Genomic DNA, 17,104 nt, shown 5'->3' on the forward strand with positions numbered 1-17,104 from the left:
TTTTTTCCATTTTAAAGGTTAAGTACTGAATTTTGGCTCCAAGTTTTATTTGAACTCAAAATACTTAAATTATTCGTTAGTAACATTTGAATTATTTTATATAGTCATCTTTGTGACTATTCCATAAATGCATATGTGTACACATAATATGAAAGGAAGAAAATAAGAGTCAAAAAGACTAAAATGAAGAAAATTAAGCAGTATATCAAAATAGATCCACGATTGCACCTTTCCATTTTGAGTCAGCGTAAAAGAATGTCAAGTCATTTTAATAAATGAAGACGATTTCAGTGTGCAGAAAATTTCTTTTTCTATCCAATTTATTTACTTTATATTATTTCCTATGAAGGAGAAATGTTATGGCTCATGAGCCATCTACTGGTGACATTGGAACTAAATAAATTCCATAAGCTCGAAATCACATGAGTATCGAAAAACCTAAATTAGCAATTGATTAAAAATTAACAAGAAGTAAATTTCATAAATCTCCATAAATTATTAAAATGTTATAATATAATTATCATATCGTTTTAAAAGCAAAAATGAATACATGTTATTAAATAATTTTACCGGTTTGTAACTTGAAATTTTTTTATTGTAAATTAACAAGTCAAAAATTTCCTGTTTATTTTTAGTGTGTGAAAATTAAACTCAACTCAAATATTTACATAAAATATAATAAAGAACAAAGTAAAGCAAAAAAAAAAAAATATCATAATAGCAAAAAACGCATAAGGGGTCAAATAACAGTATCGTGTTTAATGACTTGGAAACTTTTGTCAAAATTTTATTATCAGTTAAATTCAGTGGTTAATTTAATTTACATTTACAACCCATGAGTGATGTAATTAGATTTAATAAATAAATTTAATTCAAAGTATCTTAAATAAACCCTGAAAATTTCAAAAAGCTGTGACTTTTCTCCAAGTTTTCTTTAAAATACCATAATTTATTGAGAAGGAAATGGTTAATAGTGTATTCTATATTATTTAGAAAGCATAAAAAAAAAATTTTTTTTGAGATCTATTAAAAGTTTGTCCAGGAATAGATAAAATCGAATAATAATAATAATTATAATAATATTAATAATAATAATAATAATAATAATAATAATAATAATAATAATAATAATTATAATAATATTAATAATAATAATAATAATAATAATAATAATATTAATAATAATAATATTAATAATAATAATAATAATAATAATAATAATAATAATAAATGAATTTATTTTATTTGACATATAAACGTTTGTAAGTACTCAGATTTTTTTTTCCAATTCGAAAATTTTCTAAGCCTAGAAAACGATAATTTATTTTCCAAGGATTTTGAGTTTCGTTAAAATTTAAAACCGATCAAGAGTTTGCATTTAAGCCTCATAATTCACTCTGAGGATTTAGAGTGCCAATATCGTATCATTTTTCGTCCGGTAAATAACCGATCAAAGGAATTAAATTTTTTGACCTCCAGAATTCGTTTTTTGTTTCGGGAAACGTCTGCAGAAACCGTTGAAACCTATAGTAATAGAATTCAAATTCAAATTTAAATTTGATTCCCGCGCTTTTTAAGAACTTACAACTCTACTGCCATCTACCCGCGGCTTTGGTAATTTATGTTCAAATTGACAAACTGATATCGAAATATTATTGATGGTTACACACAAAGGGTGACAAAGTTTATCGCATATATTCTTTAATGTTCACTGACAAACAATACAACCTTTGTACATAAAATTAAAATAATAATTATTTATTAATAATGAGCACTGAGACAATAAATAAAAATGATCAAGGTAAGTTTGTTATTAAAATTATTTTTTTACCTTAACCTAAAATTTATTAAAATTCTCAATTAAAACAAAAAAAAAACAAATTTTTTACAAAATAATTAAAAATAAAAACAATTATTAAAAAATAATTAAATGATAACTTGAAAAAAAATTATTGTTTTGTTGATAAATATATCATAAATATGTAATAAACATGAATAAATTATAATGGTCTGATCACGTGGACCAATCACGAACGATTTATGAAAATAACTTTTTGTTTCTAACAGAACGGACAAATCGCGATAAATATGTGACTTTGTAGTAATGAATTATATTTTTTTTTAAGATTCTATTGGATCGCAGAGTGAAATATCAACTCGGCGGGCAATTTTAACTGTTGGTTTAATATTTTTAACCTCATTAACTGCACTGTTGTATGTTTATACAAATTTTCCTGATTTAAATGAGTAAGTACTGATTATTTTATTTTAGTTATGTAAAATTAATTTTTATGAGGTAAAATGAAGTATTAGATTTGGAATAATTAATAACTTTTCGCAAGATTTTTTTTTTAGGACAACGTGAGTATGATATTTATACCGCTGGGTAAATAACGCATTGAATGAGTATCAATAATGATATATTTCGATAATCATGTCGGTGATTTGTAGAAATATTGTTATATGATGTAAGTATTCCTTGTGCAGGGTTGCACATAGCGCATTAAATTTATAATTGCATTAGTGCTTCAATTAAATTTTTTTTATATTTCATAATCCAAAAACAAATTAAAAATGATTTTTTAATTTTTAATTCAATATCTTTAAATTAAAAATAATTTTTTAATTTTTAATCCTACATTTTTTAATTAAAAATTAAATTTCAAATTTTTAATTCGTAAAGTAGCGTTAAAATGTAATGGCTTAGTTTTTAAATCTACATTTTAAAATAAAACATTAAATATTCAATTTCAATTCGGAAAACCAGATTAAAAAATTTCTTTCTAATCTCAAATTCCATATTTAATAATTGAAAAGTAAATCAAAAATTTTAATTAGCCATAGCTAAAGAGGATTAAAAAATTACATTCCGTTTTTTAGTTTTCTATTTTCGTATCAAAAATTAAATAAAAAATTTTAAATTCTAAACACCGGATTAGTGTTGTTTTAATTTTAAATTCTCTGTTTACACTGAAAATTATTCAAAAAATTTAATTCTTGAGTGTCTCAACTGCGAATGATCTTTTTATTGCAAATTCTATGATATCTGACGATCAAGAGTGAGTTTGAAAATATTTAAATTTGGTCAAGTAAAACAGTATTCTTTCCTGTTATAAGTGCCGTCAAATTTTTTGTCTTGATTACTTATCTGATTGCGTACCATATCTAAATTAAAAAGTAATTTCCAATTTTTGATCCCACATGTTTGAATTAACAAGTAATTTTTTAATTTTTAATCCCACGTTTCTGAATTAGAATTAATTTTTAAAATTTTAAACCCACGTGTCAATTGAAAAACTAATTTTTTAATTTTTAATTTCACTTGTCTGATTAAAAATTAATTTTTCGATTTTTCATCTCACATGTGTACATTTAAAAAATTAGACCAACTATTTCTTATTATATTATTTGGAAGTTAACGTGGTTCCGAAGATTCATACGTAACAATTGAGAGCATGATTTTCTTGGATTAGAATCATTTCTGTTTATCAATGGAATGATTCGACAATACCTGGCCGGAATTATTCTTTAATAAATTATCTTTGAACTAGTATACAATTGAACCGTTTATAGTGTAATCAAAAAAATGTAAAGATGATGTAATATGAGTAAATTAGCCGAAAAAATAATTTCATCTTAAGGCATACGCGCAGCTTCACGCTTGAGGTGTGCAAAAATCACAGTTTATAATCGAATCATTAGAAAAATAATACTATATTATTTTCCTAGAATTTTTGTATTTTTTCGGGAACTTTTCAGCCTACTAATTACTGCTTCAAAAGTGAATGATTTGACCCAATAAATGCTGAACTTTTACTAAATTATTATGGCTAATTTACCTATTGCACTAATGTTGAAATTTTACCGTATTGTAACATAATAAGGAAATATGTTCATTTTACCTCATAAATAATTTTTTATTGAAATTACAACAAAATAAAAAAACATTTTGTTTTATTTGTTACTAGAGACGAGCGTAAACATTTAAAACTACCATTAAATATAGAAGACGCTAAAAATCTAGGTGGATTATTAGAAAGATACAAAGAGCTCTACTACATAGAAGTATTGGCTGGTTTGTTTATAACCTACATATTTCTCCAGACTTTCGCCATTCCTGGATCAATATTTCTGTCGATATTGTCAGGTTTTTTGTTTCCCTTTTCCCTAGCTCTTATTTTAGTCTGTACATGCAGCGCCATCGGTGCGTCACTCTGTTATTTATTGTCATCACTATTGGGTAAAAAAATTTTATTGTATTTTTGCCCGACAAAAGTACAAACGTGGTCTAAGACTGTTAGCAAACATAAAGATAATTTATTAAGTTACATGTTATTTTTACGCATAACACCCTTGTTACCAAATTGGTTTATTAATTTAGCAAGTCCCGTTTTGGGTGTCCCCGTAATGCCCTTTTGTCTAGGGACATTTCTGGGTGTTGCCCCGCCTTCTTTTGTTGCCATACAAGCCGGACAGACATTAAACAAATTAACCTCTTCCAGCGACGCTTGGTCTTGGAATAGTATTATCATGTTATTTATTTTTGCACTACTCTCATTACTGCCTGTTTTATTTAAAAATAATTTACAGAAAAAATATAATTAGATAATGTTTTTTTTTTTTTTTTTTTTTTTTTTAAATAGTGAATTTATTTATTTTAATGACTGTAACGTAATTAATTGAAACAGCTGTAAAAATACTTCCAAAGATTGTAACTTTTTTTTTTTTTTGTTAACGATGACTTGTATTATTGGTTGTAATAAAACTAATTATGTGAATGGAATCGTTTTCGGGCTTGAATTTATTTTTCTTTACTCGAGTTACGAAATTCTTCTCTATGAATCGAAAAAGAATCAAAGAGTTTAAAATCTCAGCGAAAATTTTTAGGGTTAACTAGTAGGATAAGATGGTTTCCAGATGTTTTTTTTCTATCAGATGACATTATCTTCATAGAATAGTTTTTTTTTCAACAACAATATTTCATATTTTTTAATTCAAAATAATAAAAGTTAGTTGACGTGGAAAAGTGCTTACTGTTGAAGAAAGTCGAACTGATACCAAGTAATCAGGTAATTATTAGGTGTACAAAAAAGTTCTACCCGTTTTTCAAAGATGGAGTTATCTAACAGCTATTTATAGGTTAGCTATGAATACGTATATGTACATGCACAGCTGTTTGTACTCTTTAAATTCATCAAACTTTTAATATATTAATCTTCGATATATATATTTTTTTATTAAGTTAAAAATGGAAGTAAGTAATGAGCATATCCGCCATTGTCTTTTATATGAATTTCATCAAGGAAAAAGTGCTGCTGAAGCTCAAAGAATAATCTGTGCAACTTATGGTGACAGTGTTATTGATGACAGTACTTGTCGAAGATGGTTTCGGAAATTCACAAACGGAGATTTTAATTTAAATGATAAACCACGCTCTGGAAGACCTTCAACAATCAGTGACGAGAAATTGGAAGAATTACTGAATCAAGATTCTGCAGAAACACAACAAGAACTTGCGAAAAAGTTAAACGTTACTCAACAAGCTATTTCTGAAAGATTACATGCTTTAGGTAAGATTCAAAAAGAAGGAAAATGGGTACCTCATGAATTAACTCCAGAACAACGAGAGAGACGAGTTGACACCTGCCTGTCGTTGCTTTCACGACATAAAAAAAAAGTTTTTTGTGGAAACTTGTAACAGGGGACGAAAAGTGGGTTTACTATGAGAATCCTAAACGTCGAAAACATTGGGTAGACCCAGGACAACCAACGACATCAACACCAAAACGTAATGTTTTTGGGAAAAAAATATTGCTTTGTATTTGGTGGGATTAGTGGGGCGTGCTATATTATGAGTTACTCAAACCAGGAGAAACCGTTACTGGAGAACGCTACAGTTGTCAATTAAAAAAATTAGCAGATGAAATCAACAGTAAAAGACGATTTGCGGGACAAAAACCTCGACCAGTGATACTGCAGCATGATAACGTCAGGCCTCATAGAAGTTCAATCGTCCACCACACTATAAATGATTTACAGTGGGAAGTTTTACCGCACCCGGCGTATTCACCAGACCTTGCACCGTGTGATTTTTACCTATTCCGTTCATTGCAAAATTACTTGGCTGACAAACACTTACAAAATGAAAACGAAATGCAAAAAACAATAGATGATTTCATTTCGACAAAAGATCAAGCCTTTATCGCCGTGGGATCCATCAGTTGCCTGAGCGTTGGCAAAGGGTAGTAGATGCTGATGGTGGTTATTTTGATTAAAATTTGTATTTTATTTAAAATTTTTAAATATATTTTTTTTTGACAAAAAACGGATAGAACTTTTTTGTACACCTAATATTTTCTGTCAGCGTTGGTCTGAAATACGGCTGCGTTTTCAGAACGAGAAGGAAGTGCCAAATGTCGCTGACCTGGTGATAACTTGGATGTTGGCGACGGCAGACAATTATAGGACGATGACGGTGTTTGTGAGAGAGGTCCTGAAGGAGAAGAAGAGGGAAGAAGTGACGGAGGGGTAGCTGCGAAGGCAGCGGGGGTGCCTAGTACTGTGAAGTAATGCTTACGCGGTTCCGCAGTACTAGGTATGGGAGAGAAAGAGAGTGAGATTTTTAGCCGGTAGGGCCCTCGAAGATACAGTCATTGCTTACTGTCATGGTAAGTAATACATCTTTGGGGGAGGAGTCCGGCACACGGAGGGCAGTTTATGCTTTCCGTATGGGTATTGTCTTCTACGGTGCGTAACAGCATTTTTCCCTCACTCGTCTTTCTAGAAAAAAAAAAAAATCAGGTAATTATACACTAATTACTGCTATTGATTACATGACAGTAAGGCGACTGCAAGTAAAAACTTTATAATTTCCTTTGTTGAATTTGATGACAATCATAATAATGATGATATTAGAAATTCATAAATATTTATGAATTACTTTATATGTTTAATTACTACTTTTTATTTTACATGGGCAGGCATGCCTTTGCATGAGTCATGCGGTGTCATGAATGATCATTCATGATTAAGCTTGGCCATGCATGATATTGTATGAATCATGCATAACTATGCTTTCCTCGTCACACATGACCATGTATGATTGAACATGGTTTTGCATGATCATGCGGGTCTTTGCATGAATCGTGCAAAGCCATGCCTGGATCATGTACGAGCATATCTGAATCATGCACGTAAGGTAAATTCGTTAAATATACGTAAAAATAATAAACTAATGTAAGACTATTATTCCGCGACGGAACACAATATTATCTAAAACATTATTATTATCAATTTCAGAACAATCAAATGACTCAGTATTGAAATAGGTGGGAATATCTTCATTGAGTAAATGACAATCCGAATCTAACCAATCACAGTTGTTATGCTTCATGCCATTTCCTTGTCCCCTCCAATTTTCAGTGAGTAAATTGTCGTTAGGTTCACAATATCCTTGTACAATTTGTCTTCAGGATTACCATTTATTTTAATATTATTCTGCTTATTAGCATAGTGGTTCTTAACGAATTTTAATAATTCGCGTTCAAAAATGTTGACACCACAATCAATAAGTTTAAGATGAGCTTTAACTAAGTAATCAACACTCGCAGGAAGTGAAATCACTTAACTTAATAATAACTCTTTTAATTCTTTAAACGCTTGCTCTATGTACGCAGAAGTTACTCGTTACTTCGTTTAATGAATACAAACTCTCATCAATAGCGGAAACTCTCTAACTTCTTTAAGTAATGAATCTTAAAATAGAGGTACATAAAAAATATTTAAATTATTAACATTATTACTACCATCAGAATTAACATTCAATGAAAGAGCGACAAGATGATTTATCCGAATTGAAATAGTAGTGTCCTTTTCTAATAAATCAGTATTGATCTTTCAGGAAGAACTCCAAATGCCCTACAATTTGCGACCAAAACCACATCGATATCATAAAATGCAGCTGAGTATTAGAAAGTTAAAAAAAAAAAGTAATTTAATTTACGTGTATTTTAAATGGGAAATCTTTGAAATTAAATGGAAAGTACTTAGGATTGGAATTAAGAGTTCAAACTTGGAAGGAATTTTCGTTTTAGCATAAAAAACAATATTTTGCTTGATGAGCAACAAAAAAAAATACTTTGGACGAAAATGAAGCACCCTAATACATACACTCGGACATCATCTTGAATTTAGTCAGAATAGCTTCCTAGAACCTCGAAACGTCAACATTCGTTAGAATTTCGATTTTCGCAAATCGAGGTGAAAACAATAACTTCCCGAAATTTTAGAAAACCATCGATTTTCTTAGCGGGAAGTTAAAAAAGTTAGGCCGATCAAATGTATCTATTGAGAGTTATCGTGTTTACGGAGTTTCATACGTAACAATACGCTATATGTTAGCATACAATTCTACTCTGTAAACATGAAGAAATGAAATAGGTGAAAATTCACTAATTTCGAGTGCAAATTGAACCCCTTACTTTATGTTTGTACAGTTAATATTGTTTCTTATAATTTTTTGCAATTTTTATGTGCAGAAGTATGACAAATGAATTAATAAAAATTAATTAAAATTATAAGTATTGTTTAATTTCGTTTATAACCTAGAAATATAGCAATTGATAATTAATCAATCCTGTAAGACTAACCCACCTCTAATTTATGTAAGAGAAGTACCTACATGAATCATGGGAGAAATTCTGTAAGTAAATGGATGAATGGATTCTATACAGGATCTTTCGCGATTCTTACAAGAGTCTAATTAAGATTTGCTCAAAACTTATAAGATACTCACAGACATCTTAGAAGATTACTTCTATAGTCCTATCAGACCTGTACAGAAATCCTATAAAATTCTTGCAGGAATCCTATGAGATTCTTACAAAAATCCTATAAAATTTTTATAGGAACCATATGAGATCGTTACAGGAATCTTACAAGATTCTTGACAGAGTCCTATAAAATCTATATAGAAATTCTATCACATTTTTGCGAAAATTCTGTAAGATCCTTACGGCAATCCTACAAGATCCTCACAAGAATCCTATGAAAATTTTATAGGAATCGTATAAAATTCTTAAGAGAATTACAAAAGATTCTGACCGGAGTCCTATAAAATCTATATAAAAATCCAATTAAATTCATGATTAATACATATTTTATGCCTATGAACTTTGTATATGATTCTTACAAAAATCCTACATATAATAGGGGTCTTCTATAAAGTCTTTCAAGAACCCTCTATAATTATTATATTACTTTCAAAAATTTCAAAATTTGTAACATCGTGTTATCAATTCCAATTACTTTAATTTTCCTGTCACGAATACAGACAATTATGTATATAATCCACAATAAGTAATAATTATTTAACAATATGTTCTTTTACACATATATCATAATCCCCGTTAGATTATATCACATCTGGTTATTTTTCCTTGAACACATTATTAAAACACTAAACTAATTCGTTACGTAAGAGCATTATGCAATTTATCCTACATATTAGATCATTGTTGAAGCCGACTCTATCAGTTATCATTCAAATTTCTTCAATAATGGATCGTAATAATAAAGTATATAGTTTTGATATAATCTCTATTATTTTAACATTTCTTCTTATCTTTACCAAAATAAAATGCGATAAAATTCCGTTAATTAATTTATCTGCTGGTGATGTCATTAGTGGCGTTGATTTGAATGACGCTACTAGTGTTATAGTCGGTAAACTATTCGATGATAATATAAAATCAAAGTATGTTGAAAAAAATATACTAGATTATTCACGGAATCAAGGTTACACTACAATGTATTATTGCAATGAGACGGACCATTCTAATTTTTACCCAAATATTATAGTTTGTAATGCAACGAATAAGATAGTAAATAAGAATAATCAATTGAATGGTAGTATTCTGGGTATTGACGAAGGTTATGTCAATAGAAAGTACTTGTGTGTGGCATTCAAAACTTGCGATGTGAAAATTGAAGAGACGGTTTCGAATGATTTGATGAAAGAAAATGATTTACCAGAAGAAGTCAAGCTAGCAGCTGATAAAATGGGAGTGTCTACAATGAGAAGAGAGCGAGAGACGTACTACGTTTCGGCAATTTTGAAGGGTTATTGTGTATATCAGGTAAGAAGTTATTATTTTTAATCAGCGTTGGAAATTATGTGTAGAAAAACCTGGGGTTGAATAAGAGGCGATAAAATTTGTAGGTTTAGGATAAAATAAGTATTCTACAACGGTTTTTACCGAACAACGAGTTATACTTGGCTTCGATTTGGCTTTAAAATTATAGTAGCTTAGAGATCGGAGAGAGAAACATTCATCAGGAACGGAACAGTGGATAATAGCTTGCTTGCAACTTGGATGATTATAAACGGAGAGGACTCTTCTTAGGGTATTGAGGCGAGCTTGCATCTCACTATTTCACCCCGAAGTAACCTGGTCACCAGTACAAGTAACTTGTACCACGGCGAGCCTTTCCAAGTGCACTTCGACTAGATTCACTTTATTTCCTGAGATGGTGGTAAGTGTTTGGCTCAAGAGAGATATGGACTCATGGTGGCTGTGGTTAAATACCATGCACAATGAGGATTTATGTACGTACCTACGGTCAACGTCCACTTTTAGTCATCACTCGATTATATTTTTCGACTAAGAATGTTGTCCGGGGCGGGAATAGAGATGCCTAGCAAAACATGTATTCCTGGATAGGTAAGGAAATAGTCTACTGTAAAGAGGAGGAAGACTTCGGTCTCGTTACATCAATCAGCTCTTACTCAACATGAGATGAAACCACGTCCCAATTTGGCCAATTAGTATGTATTTCAACCAATGCATGGAATTGGTACAATGTCCGAATCCTTTCCAAGCCAGCATAAGGAAAATCGAATGCTTAGTATTCTATGAGTTTGGACTCATAGTAGCTGTTGGTTTGGGCCCACATGAAAAAAGATCCTCGATCTGGTCATTGATCGGAGACCAGATCTGATCATTGACTGAAGATCAGTTACTTTCAAATGTACATCTCTTTTTACGGAGGCCGTTTCCTCGCCCATCGTGGTACACACGTATTTGCATCATCTCTTGGATCAGAAGATACCCTTGATCGAAAAATATAATCAAGTAATAAACAAGGGTTGACGTTAACCGGAGGTAAGTTCAAAAACTTATCCCATTGACATGTTGTGCCTAACCACAGCTACTATGAGTTCGTAGCTCTGTAGGCTAAGCACTTCTTTCATCTGAGGAAATGAAAATACTAAGTGAACTAAGCTTGGAAAGGCTGGACCATAGTACTAGTTTACTTTACTGATGAATAGGCCACTTCGAGATAGAATGGCAAGACGCGACTTCGCCTTATTACTGTATAAAAGGGATCTCCCTATTTGTAATTATTCAAGTAGAAAACAAGTTATTAACTATTATCTTCTTACGTTCCTAAGTGATTTACTACTTTCTGAGTTTTTAAGTTCTTCGACTATTCAAGCAAATTCAAAGTTTTAGCTTTTCTTTCGTCATTATTTTTTATGATTTCACGTAATTTTTAATATTTATTTCTATTACAGGTTCTGGTTTTCGAGGATTCTAAACCATCAACCGAAGTCTTCGATACCTCGAAAGAAAATCCAGTACAGTTTGGTCGAATTTTAGTATCAAGTGACAATAAAACACTTGAAAACTGGGTCAATGATTATTTAAGCAACGAACATCAATCATTACGCAATTTAGATTTCAATAATAGAAACGTAGTGTTCAAACAATTCAATGATGCGGCCATCATTGATCTAGAATTAAAACCACTTCCAGAATTGGCACCCTAATAAGACTAGTAGTACTATGTAGCAAAGGAATTATTCCTATGTTGCATAGTAAATTTCCCTATACTACATAGTAAATTTTCCTATGCTGCATGATATATTTTCCTATGTTCACATAAGGAAATTCACTATGTCAAAATAGGAATAACTCCTATACAACATAGGAATTATTCCTATGCTAACATAGTAAATTTCCCTATGTTTGCATAGTAAAAATTCCTATGCGAACATAGGAAATATTACTATGTAACATAGAAAAATTACCTGTTTTGTTTTCTCCGTGTAGGTGCGTAGTATACTATTTCACAAATATGAATTCAATTGCGTGAAATTGTATATGCTTAAAATTCTCCATAATTATATTGAAATAAAGATAGTTTTCTCACAACATCATGAATACTTATATATCTATATAAAATTTATGTATTACTGTATATCGTTGTAAATAATCTCTTTTAGTCGGGTATATTTGTAATCATAATTTTTAACTTCCCGGTAAGAAAATCGACGATTTTCGAAAATTTTGGGAAGTTATTGTTTTCACCCCGATTTTCGAAAATCGAGTTTTCATTAGATGTCGACGTTTTGAGGTCCTAGGAAGCTATTCTGACTATTTTCAGAATGATGTCCGAGTGTGTGTGTGTGTGTGTGTGTGTGTGTGTGTGTGTGTGTGTGCGTGTGTGTGTGTGTGTGTAAACTCTTTGTAAAATCATTTGATCGCATAGACTCGAAAATATTTGCGAATTACGAAAAAAAAAAAATTTTTTTTTTAGTTTTTTATTGATTTCTCAGAAACGACTCATACGATCGACTTCAAAATCTAATCAGCTCTAGTACTCAATAAAACGCGTCGATTGCCATAACAGGTAACTTGTTAGAGCTTGAAAAGATCGTAAAAAAACAAATGCATGTGATAGCATTTTCGAGCTCGAAGAGCTCGAAAATATATCTACACTAATGTTTTCGAGCTCTTTGAGGTCGAAAACAGCGGGAAGTTTTGGGGCTGGCCCGCAGGGTCAATCGACGCCCAGATTTTTTTTTCTGTATTCTATTAACTTTTATTCTTCGTGTTAAATATTTCCAATAGTCAATTATTAGTTCACCTATTAATGTCTGTCATTGCTTTGTTATCTTTAATCAAAATAAATATATTTATAATTTTAATGACTAATGGTCTTTCAACGTAATGCATTAACTTGATTTTCTTATCATTATTAATGCGTCCGTAACGAAATACTCATATGATTGCTCATGCGTTTGCCTTCCAATTTAATAAAACTCAAATATTATCAATTTAGCGATCAAAAAATTTTCTAAGAACACAAAAAAATTCCAATTTATTAAATAAATAAAAATACTTTTTTTCGGTTGCTTCGCCTAATGGTTCGTGAACCAATCACCCTCGTCAAAAGCACCTTTTACTCAATGCGTTAGGATATTATTATAAACTCTTAAAATTACATTAAATTTTAGACAATTTTATAGAGATTCCGCCGGAAGTGTAAAGGCAGCACTTTTGTTGAAAATAGAGCGCCTTGGCGTTCAATGAAAAAAGTATAGTGGTGTAATCATTGTAGTAAGCGAAAAACTAACTTCTATATGTTGATGAAAAAAATCTCTGGTATCTGGTTTTGAACCCGGATCTATCCGATCCTAAGTTCTTGCTACTAACCACTGCGTTGAGCTACGTTAAGTTATTGCAGCAACCAAAATCTTCTGCCAATACCTATGGGAAATTACGCAAAAATCTATACTGGATTCCTATAAAAAATCGTATGTAAATCCATCCAACGCCATGTAAGAATTCATACGAGAATTTGAGTTTGATTTCCACAATGGATACCTTTGAAAAGGATATATATTTTATGTTAACAAATATGATATTTTATAATATTCGTCGTCTTTTGTAATTTCCTACCTTTATTTAGCATCCATTATCATCAAGAACATCATTAAAAAACCCCAAGGCAATATTAAATAGGCCATACTTTTAAAGCCACTTAGAACACTTTGTTAATTACATTAATCATCACTGCCATTGATACCATAAATAACGTCCAATAAAAAACCCGCGATCTACTAACACTTTTAAAAAACCCCGTCTACTTCTCCTTTTTCCCTGCCTCCTCCATTTTTATTTTTTTAGTTATAAAAAGCCGACAGTAAAAAAAAATCCACAGTATAGTTCAACATTCTTAAAAATGGTTCCTTCAAGTAAACTAGTGCTCATATCAAATTTATTTATAATCGTATCATTATTAATAATCGAAAGTGAAGGAAAAAAATACGTTGCTTTAAAAGATGTAGCAATTGGTGCCACTGTTAATAGGCGAAATACTGATAGAAATCAAACAAAAGTATTGGGTAATATTATTAACGACCTTGAAAAATATCCAGATATTTATAAAAAATTGACTGAAGTAATTCATTATCCACCAAAATGGGGGGTTAGACAATTCATCTGCTCGGAGCCGCTGAATTCAGTTCTTGATCCGGCAGTTCATATTGATGATTTTTATTCTTGGAATGATAATGGAAAAAATCGTGTATTCAAATTTTTCGAAAATGACTCTATCAATCGGGGTGCATTTAATATTGACAGTAAATATTTGAACACTAATTACACTTGTATTTTGTTCGAGTTGTGTAATATAAAAGAAGAAAGAATAAAAAAAAATGTTAAAGTTATAAATGACGACGATTTGCCAGCTAAAAAAAATGAAATTCAATATTTTGAGAAGTTAACCGCCATTGTGAGGGCTAAGCGGGACGGTGAGACTCATTATATTTCTTCAGTTTCTAAAGGAAATTGTTTGGCACAGGTAAGAAAATTGAATTAATAGTTTAATAGGGTGTTTTAGATAAAAATATTTTAACTGGGGCCACGGGTAGACCTTTTCAAGCCCATTCCGACCGAGGTCCCTCTATTTTTGAGATAGAAGGGGTGTTGGTTCAAAAAGGTTGGACTCATGGTGGCTGTTGACTAGATCCCACTCGTGAACGGTGTCTATTCGTTGTAACCATTTTTGGAAGATGTCCACTACTGTTCATGCACATTCCTGACCAGAATCTCACTATTTCTTGAGATGAAAGGGGTGTTGGTCCAAAGAAGTTGTACTCGTCATGGGTGTTGATTAGATTTCACCCACGAATGGTGTCTGTTCATTGAAACCACCTTCGGAAGATGTCCACTACTTTTTAAGCACATCCCTGACCAGAACATCTCTCTATTTCTTGATATGGAAGGGGTGTTGCTCCAAAGAGATTGAACTGATGGTGGCTGTTGGTTAGATCCCATCCCGTGAATGGTGTCTGTTCATTAAAAGCATCTCCGGAAAAGATCCACCTCTGATTCCTTGATTATATTTTAGCCTATTACTGCTTTGGGTTTCTATGAAAAGGCACAAAGGCACAGTCTTTAGTTTTATTTACGTTTTTAATTATTTTCATCATCAAATTTAATTACAGATTTACATTTATAAAACGGAAGAAGCAAAGGAATTTCGACAGCATCTGATCAATTACCCAAGTAAGAATCCCATTTTCACTGGTCCCTTAATCTCCGCAACAAATAACACAGAACTTGAAACCTGGACTAAAAAATATTTGAAAGATTTAAAATCTTCACTTCTTAAATTTGAAAGCTTTCAACCGAAAAATCAAAGTGATATTTTCGATCATATGGAAAGCGATGCAGTCAGAGATTTTGAATTGATAAAACTACCAGAATTACCAGATAAATTGGTTGAGCCAGAAAATGTACCAACTGCTAAAAAATGGGCTTACCTGGTACCAGGAGACACTATCAACATAACACAATTTAAATTCGATGAAGCTCTCATTATTTCATCTCTTCCCAGAGCAGAGACAATTGAAACAGAAAATTACCCAGAATCTGATGATGATTATCAAAAAGTAACTATACGTACTAAAATTGATAGCGGAAAATCTGCATCAAAGTGCCCATTTGAGAAGTTAAACATTCGGGAGAGCAACCATCTTGATGATCATGAAGGCTTGGAGGCATTCGACTGTTATTTGGAAAAACAAGGCTTTGGAATTAGTAATGAGTATCGTAATGAGAGCTATAAAAGAGTTGAAGTAAGAATTTGTCGTACAGTTGGGAAATTAGCCCTCCCCGAATCAATGACGGTCATTAATTGGAACAAAAAGTTTGAAGATTTAGGTTACAATGTTGTCATTGATGAAAATGTTGTTCTCAGGTACCCCGTTGTTGGTGAAACGCATTATATATCTGCTGTTCATTACGGTGACTGCTTATATCAGGTAAGGAATATATATTTTAACAGTTGCTAAAAGTTGTTTCAAACAACCCCAGTTAACCATAACAAGTCATCTCTTGTAATATGATAGTGTGTAGTAATGGCGCCCAATTAGACTAGTTTTCGAAGAGAGGAGGTAAAAATCGACAGAAAGTTAAAATATCCGAGTTGCTATTTGTACTTTTTGTATATAAATTTAGGTAATCGCGATTTCCGGTGTTTAATTCTTTTATGGCATCCAGGTATTCATAGTTCCCCATACAAGAATCCAAGTACCCATGCTTTCCTATACTGATTCCCATGGATTCTTATGTATATCTATACTTTCCGGAATGAGTTTCACTGGATTCCCATATAATTGACAATTGTCACACCTCCCCCCCCCCCCAATCAATAGTTTGCTTTTTAGTGATCCACGAAATAAATAATAAATTACATAATTACAGGCATTAGTTTACGCAGCAGACAAATTAGTAACAAACAAACCATTACACGTGGGTAAAATATTGTCAGCAAGTAACACTAAAGATCTCATAACATCGATCGAAGGTTTGCTGAAAAATAGTGAAAACCCGACAGTTGGCCTTTATCAAATTGAGACCAATGCAACATTGAGAGCTGAGGTCATTAAAAAATTGGACAATGGCGTTGTACTGAGTATCAATATGCGATCATTGTATGCAAAACTTCCGCCACCTCAAGCAGATTTGTCACAATACAAGAGCTTCGGCAATTCGTTACAAGCTTCCCTCATGACAATTATCGCAATTATGGTGGTAGCTAAAGTCTATACAAATTAAATTTAGTTTTTAAAGCAAGCGAAATATTTGTATTCAATATTATAAAGTAAAATGTATTAATTTTAATTATTTTTTGTAATAAATTAAAAAATTATTTAAGACAAGAGTCGTTTGGTTTGAGATTTCACTATTTATTAAAAAATTTTATAAAGATAAAATTAATGAATTAAACACTTGGGTGTAATCTAGTCTAT

General features: G+C 31.3%; 3 protein-coding genes across 3 annotated transcripts; all 3 read left to right on the forward strand.

The window, feature by feature from the left end:
* The first annotated feature begins 1,637 nt into the window (after positions 1-1,637).
* On the forward strand, positions 1,638-4,725 carry LOC103574753 (transmembrane protein 41 homolog). Its single transcript, XM_008554265.3, has 3 exons — positions 1,638-1,801; positions 2,127-2,247; positions 3,969-4,725. The coding sequence occupies exons 1-3, from the start codon at positions 1,768-1,770 to the stop codon at positions 4,603-4,605; spliced, it is 792 nt and encodes a 263-aa protein (XP_008552487.2). The 5' UTR covers positions 1,638-1,767; the 3' UTR covers positions 4,606-4,725.
* Positions 4,726-9,557: 4,832 nt separating this feature from the next.
* Positions 9,558-12,206, forward strand: LOC103574752 (uncharacterized). The gene is made up of 2 exons (XM_008554264.1): positions 9,558-10,136; positions 11,576-12,206. Exons 1-2 carry the CDS (start codon positions 9,558-9,560, stop codon positions 11,828-11,830), a joined length of 834 nt encoding a protein of 277 aa, XP_008552486.1. The 3' UTR covers positions 11,831-12,206.
* Positions 12,207-13,996: 1,790 nt separating this feature from the next.
* On the forward strand, positions 13,997-17,016 carry LOC103574739 (uncharacterized). Its single transcript, XM_008554248.3, has 3 exons — positions 13,997-14,649; positions 15,296-16,114; positions 16,557-17,016. The coding sequence occupies exons 1-3, from the start codon at positions 14,029-14,031 to the stop codon at positions 16,908-16,910; spliced, it is 1,794 nt and encodes a 597-aa protein (XP_008552470.1). The 5' UTR covers positions 13,997-14,028; the 3' UTR covers positions 16,911-17,016.
* Positions 17,017-17,104: the final 88 nt, after the last annotated feature.

The sequence above is a fragment of the Microplitis demolitor genome, chromosome 9 (genome assembly GCF_026212275.2).
Source record: "Microplitis demolitor isolate Queensland-Clemson2020A chromosome 9, iyMicDemo2.1a, whole genome shotgun sequence".
NCBI classification, from domain to species: Eukaryota; Metazoa; Arthropoda; class Insecta; order Hymenoptera; family Braconidae; genus Microplitis; species Microplitis demolitor.